The 9,779-nt window shown below is 40.1% G+C and overlaps 1 protein-coding gene across 4 annotated transcripts in view; it reads right to left on the minus strand.

The window, feature by feature from the left end:
* LOC108496586 (radial spoke head 10 homolog B2-like) overlaps positions 1-9,535 on the minus strand; it is a 15,042-nt gene extending 5,507 nt beyond the window's left edge. For 2 of the 4 annotated variants that reach the window (XM_017813430.1, XM_017813427.1), the window contains exons 1-14: positions 8,778-9,025; positions 7,822-8,144; positions 7,059-7,134; positions 6,696-6,764; positions 6,320-6,490; positions 5,697-5,782; positions 4,975-5,095; positions 4,013-4,189; positions 3,225-3,357; positions 2,623-2,744; positions 1,970-2,159; positions 1,149-1,257; positions 985-1,067; positions 737-885 (exon numbers count right to left, since the gene is read on the minus strand). In XM_017813430.1, coding sequence (XP_017668919.1) covers positions 737-885; positions 985-1,067; positions 1,149-1,257; positions 1,970-2,159; positions 2,623-2,744; positions 3,225-3,357; positions 4,013-4,189; positions 4,975-5,095; positions 5,697-5,782; positions 6,320-6,490; positions 6,696-6,764; positions 7,059-7,134; positions 7,822-8,111 — 1,776 coding nt within the window. In that variant the 5' untranslated portion in view covers positions 8,112-8,144; positions 8,778-9,025. Of the gene's footprint in view, positions 1-736; positions 886-984; positions 1,068-1,148; positions 1,258-1,969; positions 2,160-2,622; positions 2,745-3,224; positions 3,358-4,012; positions 4,190-4,974; positions 5,096-5,696; positions 5,783-6,319; positions 6,491-6,695; positions 6,765-7,058; positions 7,135-7,821; positions 8,145-8,777; positions 9,026-9,423 lie in introns of those variants that run through there. The other 2 variants (XM_017813428.1, XM_017813429.1) reach the window with 2 other exon arrangements.
* Between the last annotated feature and the right edge of the window lie 244 nt (positions 9,536-9,779).

Below are 9,779 nucleotides of genomic sequence, written 5' to 3' on the forward strand. Positions count from 1 at the left end.
AAGCCACTACCAACATTTCTAGTGGTTTCAAACGATATTTCCACATGTGTAATTAAAAACACAGTGAAATTCTGGCCCTACTGAAGTCAATGGGAATATTCCTTAGACTGCAAAAACAGAGTTAAAAAGAGAGCTTGTGGAAAGCTCATAAACAAAAACAGAAAAGATTACAATTTTGCCATCTGATTTTTTTTTCATGAAAAAATGGCTTGGATTTATAAAGTGACAGTCACCCAAACCCCAGGCATATTAATGGGAACTGTTCCCTACCTTCAGAGTAATCTTGATCTGTCCCTAAATTGCTGAATTTTATTAAAGAATCTCATGTTCATCTTGCAGTAAATACACTATTGAAGTGCTTTCCCATGTTATTTCAATAACTGCCAGTCTTTGAGTTCTAACAATAAGACATGTTCATATATTCATTTTATAGGATGGGGTGGAGAGGGACACAGGAGGGACCAGAAAAAATATTTATATTCCCTTAAAACACTTTTGTCTAAGATTTGATCATCTGAAATGATCGAGTACAAAATTAGAATTCAATCCTGAAAAAAATGCATAAAAATAATTTCTGTAGAACAACCATCCCTTTAATGTCTGTTGGACAGTTTGCACAAATAATATCAGCCCTACCTTTTCAACTGTGCAGAAGCCACAGTTCTAAAAAGCCCATATAAAGTGGACAAATAAAGCACATCTAATCACACAAAACAGAAAAAAAATAGATTATTACATCCAACATCCAAACAAATTGCCTTATCTTCATTGTGGGTTCAAAGGGAGGGTTGAGATTCGGGCTGCAAAAAGCTCTGTATATCTCCCAGCATTTGTAAATGTAGTTCATGGCAAAAACAGTGTGTCTTTCCTCAGAAAATAAGATACCTTTTAAAAGGAATTGGTAAAAAATAATGGTTATAATAAACCAGTGATGTATGTGGTACTGATTGATGAATTCTGCACAGAAGAAATACCATGGCTTACCTTGGACACAACAGGCAGTGGGAATAACATTCCTGGACATCATTGCTGAGAAACATCCGTCCAGAGCACGACCTTTCACTCTACAGGTGAAACAAAAATACTCTTGTCTGGGAAGATTCCAACTGATTACACTGAAATAAATTGCACTAAAAGATGGAACTTACTTGTGCTTTTTATGATAGATATGAAATGCCAGATGAATAAGGTAAGATAAAAATGTTCTGAACAGTAATAGCTGGTGTGGACAATGGATCTCCAGAAGTTCTTTACCACCTGAAAATTTTGAAAAAACAACCCTTTATTACGCTCACATCTCACATTCCTTACAGGAATATTGATCTGTCAGCCTTTCTTATCCTCTCCATCTCTGCCTATCACAGGCAATAACACTCCTGAAAGACTCAAAGCAGACACTGCACCATTTTCAAACAAGCAGATCAAGGGAGAACTGTCCACCTACGGCTGGATCTTAGATAATTCTCTCTTTCTAGAAATGCATCCACTCAGCATATACAGAAATAAAATGGGATGCAAAGCTGGAGTTAAACCCCACACATACTAGGGACACTGCAAGTCTAAAGGGAATTGATGGATTAACTGGCTCTATGGAAGAAAAAAAAACATACTACAGGCAAACCAAAGTTAAGAACATGAAAAATAAAAATATTTATCTCTCCTAAGTCTCTTTCTCTGAAAACTACAGGTAACAGTAATGGCAAGACTAGGGGTGAATACATTTTTTGAATAGATGTCTCTTCAGTGCAATTTTTAAGGCTGTATTTTAATTTTGTGTTTTCTCACCTAAGGATCAGAAGTGCCTGGAGAAGTGTTAATGCACCCACTGAGAACTCACAGGCACAGAGGTTCTGACTTGGGGCCACTTAACTACCACAGTTAAGCTACCACTAGAACTTGCCACTCCAACTTTCTACAGCTTACTACTAAAATTCCTGGATTCCAGACCCCAACCACCGGAAGTACAAACCTCCCACCACCCGATCCATTTCAGCAAGGCTTATTTTGGAGTGATGAAACCGGCAGTCCTTCAGGAACCTCCAAAACTGGAGCTTAGTCATGAGGAAAGTGTTGTCGGGAGAATGACCGTAGCCTAAGGCGCTGTAGAAGTTGTAGTCTCTCCTCAGTATTATCATATGCCTCAACACAGCACATTCTACCTAAAGAAAGCAGGATTTGGTTTCAGCATCATCTCAGAGCAAGCAGAGATCAGCTTGTATTGATCCTGTAACTGGGCAGGTAATTTTCTGACCTTGCAACTTTGAAGAGCATATCCCCGGCTAAGTGTTCACAAAAGCATTACTCAAAAGTAGTTAAAATACTTGGGGTTTGGGGACTGATAAAAATAAATTCTCCTCTGTCAGCAGACAAACCTCAGAGTGGCTAAAGGCAGTTGCTGAATGCCCTTCCAGATATGTTAATCTATTTTTATTGCTTTTTAGTGGAAGCTCAGAAGAGGCAATACTGTTTATTCATTGTTTTTGCTTTTCTGTTTTCATGGCCTTCAGATTTTCAAATAATTCTTTAATGGAAAGAGTTACTTTAATACAAATAAACCAGAAATAAAATAATATGAAAGACACCACAGGGGAAAACTGAAAATATCAAAGAGTAGACTCTTACTTGGTTCAGTTCTTCCTGTCTCTCTTCCCTTGGGAACAAGTCAAGCAGTGAAGATATATCCAACTCAATATCTGACCCCAGGATAGAAGTACTTTTCGAGTCATTAATGACTGTGATATTTTCTACCATGCAAATAAAATAAATTAGAACAAACTAAACCAAAGTTTAACATATAAATATGCACACAGAGAAAAATAAAACACGTATTATTCCTTTTTATCTTACTGACTTCGATCAATGGATTCCTTTATAATGAGGAGTAGGGATTTCATAATCAACAGCATAACAACTGAAGGGTATTTTTGTCAAACCAACTCCTAGCCAAAAGGAAATGCAGACATTACATATGTTATGAAACTTTCAGACAACAGTGTTCCAAAAACATCACAAGATGGAATGTGGTTGTGTCACTCAACTCCAAGTGTCACATGCAGGAAATAAAGCATGGAAGTAAAAGTCATTAATTATTAAGATAACTCCCATTTTTATCTGAGTTCTTTGAAGAAATTTGTTTGCTTCTTAAGTACAAACAGCTTCACATTATAGTAAAATGGAACAACAAAATGTGAACTGAGTGAAATATTTTTTGTGAAGCTGCTTACCAATGAGAGAAGGAGTGCCAATGCCACTCAGCTCTTTTGCATTCGCTGCATTCTCTTGAAGAGGAAGACCTACCAGACGATCATCTACAAACTCTCCTTCATAAGCATGACCATTCTTGAAGATAAACTTGCCCTACAGACAGAATTAATCTTAATATAAACACAAAACAAAGATCATAAAAATAACACTAATGTTCTCAGTCAAATTTCCTTTTCAGAATCTTGGCTAAAATGCAGCATATGAGATAAAATACATGAAAATAATTTTTCCTACCCTCTTTCATAACGCACTCTGTCATCTTGTTAACTAAGTACACTGTTGGGATGAAGACCTATGTATCTGTTTGATTTTGAAAAGTATTTTGAAGAAAAACATATAGAAAAGTTTGTTTGCAATTCTTAGTTTGCATATGTGGCACTCACGTTTTTTTCAAAAATCTGTTCTATGTAAGAACTCTCTGTGCAAGGACAGCTTGAAATCCATTAATTCACAGTGTGAAATACTGACCAACCACTGCAAAACACAAGATGTACCTGTTGCACTGACAATCTCCCCAGGGAAATGTATTTCTTTATACACACAACACACACCTGACCACAGAGTCAATTTGTGGCCCAGCAAGTTCCCTGGAGGGACTCCTACTGCTCTCAGTGGACTCTCTGCCCTTTGTGGTGGATTCCATCCACACTGCAAACTGAATGGGGTTTTCTGTACAGGAATCTGGAGATCCACAGTGCAGGGCAGAACAGCCTGCTCTGCTGTTGTCCATAGTTTTGTCAGGACTCACCTTGCCGTGCTTCTTATTACGAACCCACTGGCCTTTGTACAGGGCTCCACCGGCGTAGATGAACTTCCCGTGGCCGTGTCGTTCCCCTCGGACAAAATCCCCCACGTATTCGTTCCTCAGAGGGTACTGAGACAGAGGCGCTCTCTCGAAAAACCACACGTGGGTGCCATATCCATGCTGAAAAAAAATCCGCGTGTTTAGGAAAAAACATCCCCAGCAGAGCTGCTGTTGCTCTAGGGCCAGGCGAGTCCCCGAAATAAAGGCCCCCAGGTGATTGCTGCAGTGCCTCAAACCAGCCACAGAACCCTGTTCTGCAAAGGTGCCTGGGAGAAGACCCAGGGGACACACTGAATCAAGCCCTATCACAGGACTCCCAAAACCACCCTTCCTGCCTGAATCCTTCTGCCTGTAATCCTGAACACCGTGCCAGAGAGCCAGGATGTTCCAGAAGCTGGACTCCTTGGTAATTTTAAGCAGAGTGAAAAGACAGAGCAGGTAGCTCAAATTCTTTTTCCAGCAGAATAATAAACAGAAGAAACAGAAAATGCCACAAAATCATCTTCCATCATAATGCTTTTCCAAGAGGGAACAGTGTGGTCTAATATTTTAAAGGTGACAGTGAAGTAAATTATCACATGTACTTCCTGCTGAAGTAATATCTCAAGCTAAATATAGACACAAACACTTAAATTATTTTAATTTTTTTTTTTAATTGAAAAATGTTTCTATTTTCCATTAGGGAGTTAAATTATGATTTTATAAGACTAAGTCAAAAGCCTTTTAACAATCTGAATATTGCTAACATGAGAATCAACTTACAATAAAGAGCATGTTTCCACTATCTCAACTGGCAAAAACCATAAAAAGCTCCTTTGATATTGCACAAAGCTCCCTATCCAGCTTTCCTAGAGCAGTGGACAGATGCTGAACTAAAGAGAGGTTTCTGGGGAAGCAATTAATACCTGGATGCCATTCACCCACTGTCCTACATACTCTTGTTTAGCTGCCAACCATATCATTCTTCCATGTCCGTGTCGTACATTTTTCTTCCACTGACCTTCATAGGTGTTTCCAGACTTGTAGCTGCAAGAAAACAATAACAGCTAATGACTATTCATCCTAAATTCTCAGCTGATCTTGTGAAAGGCTTATGCAAAATCTCATTGCTAATAAATTTAGAATTTATTATTGCTAAATATAACTGTTAATTTGGAAGTTGCCTCACTGTGGCACAGATACAGAGGTTTGATTGTAGCCACCGTTTGTCTACTATTTTTAACTTACAAACCACTAAACATTAACCAGCTCTTTTTTTTTTTTACAAAGAGTCTTTGCCATAGCTAGTAAAAATCTTTGTTTATATGTAATTCTACACATAAGTCATTTATTCATAAAGCAGCTCCATCTGTTCAAATCAATCCAGCATTATAAATACTGAATTGTGGTTTACCAAAGCTGAGCTGGGATTTTGTCTTTAGATGTTCTTTTATGCGAATGATCAATAGAAATACAGCACATAAAAATATAAGTTATAAAGAAGGTCTGTTTTATTATTATAAAGCACTTTTATTCCACTGCAGTAGTATGAAATGACAGCATTTGTATCCATTTGAAACAAAGGGAGAAACTGTATGATAATACACATGAAATATAAAAACATGAAGTATGTTTTCATCACATTTACCGTCTCATTCCCCATCCTTCTCTGACATTATTGACCCATTCACCTGAATACCAAGATGCATGTTCCTCATCAAAATAAATGATACCCTGAAACAAACAGCATAGGCCATTGAAAAACCTAAATATTCATCTACATGAATAAAACATCACATACAAATTACATGACACATGCAATCACGCTCTAATACTTAGTCACTTTGAGATGATGTACTGAAAGCAACTGAAGTGACAGAATTAAATAAAAAAAGCAACCTCCTTTGATGAATATTAGTTAAGACCTTAAAAAACACCAAGTAACCAAAAGAAAAATTGTATTACATCACATCAAAGTCTACCACGTTTTTCAAACCACTTGGAAATACTTGAAGAGAACTAACTCTGGCAACTTAATTACAGTACTCACTCTGAGGCAGATCACTTTTCTGACCCACTCCCTTCCAACAGCAGCTCTACAGAGTTAACTATGTTCACAACTTCAGAAAAAAATCCTTAGGGAAAACAAATCTCTACCCAGCATAAAACCATGCAACAGAACAAAACACTTTTGTAAAACCTTTGCTCAGTAACACTTGCTGTTCTTGAAGGTACCATCCAAGCCCCTGCTCTCCTTTGGTTCTTACTCACGTTTCCATGTCTTTTGCCGTTACACCACTCGCCAAGGTAAGAAATAGGCCGAGTTCTGCTCCTGAAAAATCCAAATCCATGCCTAATTCCATCTTTGATTGATCCTTCATAGACACCATCACTCCATGTATAACGGCCATTAAACATCTGCACATTATTAGCAAATGTTCCCTGAAAGATTCAATTACAACATTAAAAAAAACTAAGAGTGTCCCCCAACTGTCTGGGAGAAGTCAGGCTTGTGATTGAAGTCACTGCCACAGTTCTGCAGTTGCCACCTGCACCGTACCAATTCCTGCAACTGAGGTACTTCCCTTCAGTTTGCACATCTCATTGGCTGTAACTGTGTTCAGTTATAACTTAAATTGCACTTTACCTCGTACTTCACTCCATCAGCCCACGTGTAAGTCCCTTGTCCATGCATAAACCCTTCAGAAAACATGCCCTTCAAAATGAAGAGAATGGCATCATTTGCAAATATAATCTTACCCCAGCTGAAGCCCACAGTGACTGTAAGTCTTCAAAAGAATGACATATCAATTCCCCCCAGCTAGTTTCAAATCAAGAGTTTTAATGCCAGAAACCAACAAGTTTAATGCCAAAACCCAAAAAGTTTAATGCTAACTTTCAATGCTTCTGAAAGCTCAACCTCCACCCACCTTAAAAGAAACAGCCTGCCTATTCTACAGATAGAACTTGGTCCACTACTATTTTATTTTTTTTTAAATTATATACTCACCTTATAAGTACTCCCTCCCTCAAAACATGCAAATCCTTCACCCTCATACAATCCATTGACTTGTTCACCTTCATAGCTACAAAGAAAGCAAACTAAAGATGAAGATTTCAAGTCACTGCCAGTAGATCTACATCACTATAATGAATAAAAATAAATGACCTTTGATTTACCACGGTCCACACAAAGGTCAGCTGTTGTGTTTGTGTAGAAAAAAGAACCAGAAAATTTCCACTTTTTTGAACCTTCCTTGCAATATTTCACATAACTGTTGTGTTGCCTCAGATCCATATTTCTTTCAATTAAGAAAAAATATCACATTAGTAGCCTTTACTAGCTTACAACCAGGAATGTTGGTATGTGAAACGTTACATACAGTCCTCTTGAAATACTAAAGGATTTTGTCAACATTGCCATTCACCTGCTTCTCCAGTTTGAGATATTCCTAAGGGATATGAGCAGCCCTAAACAGTAAAAGGCAGCAACATCTAAACATGACATGATATAACTATAGTTTCTTCACCAATTGTCTGCATATTTAAACAAAACTTTGCCAAAAATGGACAAGCTAAAAGAGCATCCTTCTGAAGGCAGCAGAATTCTACATGTATGTCTCATAAGGTGTCACTGCTACTAGGTGTGAATAACCCAATTCTCTGCCTCAAATCAAGAGTCAAACCTGTGTTTGTATGACCCTGGGTACAGCAGAGATACTTAAATGAGAATTCTTGACTTACACTGCTGTATTTGTAACAAGCATACATACCTTTTTACAATAATTTGAGCAAGAATAGGCTCCTCACGGTACTGAGGAACAGGTTGGACTGGAGGTTCCTCTTCCTCCTCTGGGATCTCTGGAGTTGCCTGAGTTTCTCCCACAGCATTCACTGAATCACGCTGCAAATCTGGCAGCCCTGTTAAACCACTCTCAGCTGTAGTATCTTGTGCAGGATCAGGAGTATGTACAGATTCTTCTGCCTTCTCACTGTCTGCTGTCTTACTGTCTTTCTTCTTGACATCTGTTTTCTTGACATCTTTCTTCTTGCCCTTTGGCATAGCTGCTGAATTGTCTCAATGTGTATTTTCCTTCTGAAAAATGAAAATTCACTTCTGTCTGATGTAAATTTTTTTACCCTAAAAACAAGCTGATAAAAAACCCCCACAAAACACAGTTAACTACACAAAAAATTATCAATCTTTCTGTAATTATTATACGTGCATACATTTAATTTATTTCTGTCACAGCAGTTCCTCAAGGCAGTGGTGTCACCTTGTGGCAGGGAGGCACAGGGTTAACAGGGAGCACTGCCTGGGAATTACCTCCAAGTCATCCATCAAAACCATCCTGATGGAAGTGGTGTCAGTAGACTTAGTTTTGCTACATGGAGATCTCCATCTTTACTCCATTTTTAGGTGTGTAGATTTAATTATGCAGAAAAGTTGAAAGATATGAGTTTGGCAAGTTTGAAAGTCACAGCTGCACCGATACTATTGATTTAACTTGCCTCCCAGGTTACGAGTTGCAGATTGAACCACCATACAGCGCAACCACTGCATGCTGTAGTTATTTCGCCGGTTAAGAGCTAATTGAAGGTTACAGCACTGCTTGAGCAGCTGCAATAATAACTCGCACTCATTTCACTGAGCGAAAGCAGCGCAAGAACCCAATCCCTGTGTGGCGAGGGCCGGCAGGGGCAGCCTCGGCCATCGCCGCGTCCTCACCCCTGAGGCAGCGCAGGGTCCTGCGCGGGGGGCACGAGTGGGAGCGCGGGAGTCCGCGGGGGCGGCCGGGGCTGAGCCCTTCCGAGGGGCGGCCCGGTGACGAGCTTTTCCCGAGGGATGTCCCGGTGCCGAGCCCTTCCCGAGGGATGGCCCGGTCCCGAGCTCTTCCCGAGGGCCGCGGGTGCAGCCGGTGCCGCAGCCCTGTCCCCTCTCGGCCCCCGCCGCCCCGCAGTGCCCCGTCCCCTCACGGCCCCGCCGGCCCTCACGGCCCCGCGCAGGCGCAGTGCGGCGGCGCTGCCGTGGCCATAACAACGGCGGGTTTAACACGCGCGGGCAGAGCGGGGAACTGCGGCTCCGCACGAACATCCACGACTTACTGACGGCACTCGGCCCATCCGCGCGGCCTGCACAGGTACACACAGTGCGTATGAGCTGCCACGGGCGGCTCCGAGCACGGGAGGAACATCAGCAGCATCACGGCCACGGCAAAGGGAGGGGCGAAGGGAACATAACCCATAAACACGTGGATTTCTTAGGTCAAATCTTGGTCCTACAGACGTGGAAGAGCTTAGCCGTCTGTTTTAATGGTTTCGGATTCAAAGTAACTATTTTGATTCTGCTCGAAATTTCCAGAATTTGGACTGACCTTATTGGCAATTTTGCATTCACTGTCAGGAAAGGGATCCCTCTTCTTGACAAACAAGTTTGGAATATGGAAGAGAACAAGTCTAATTAAAAGTAAATATGCCAGATGAATTATTCTATTCAAGCCTGAAACACAGACACCAGTAAGTTAATCATTAAGTGCAATATTTATGCTTGAGGTAATTATCTAATGAAACCCAGCTTTAGTATAAGTAAAAAAAAGTACTTTATCTTCTGTATCACTTCCATTTGCTTTAAAATTATCATATGCAGGATGTATAAACACAGAGGAGTTAGTATTTGTTCTATGGCATTACTAGAGACTTAAATTCACATTCCACTTCATTTTAAGAATCA

This window comes from Lepidothrix coronata, unplaced genomic scaffold (assembly GCF_001604755.1).
Source record: "Lepidothrix coronata isolate B3197 unplaced genomic scaffold, Lepidothrix_coronata-1.0 Scaffold41, whole genome shotgun sequence".
Taxonomy (NCBI): Eukaryota; Metazoa; Chordata; class Aves; order Passeriformes; family Pipridae; genus Lepidothrix; species Lepidothrix coronata.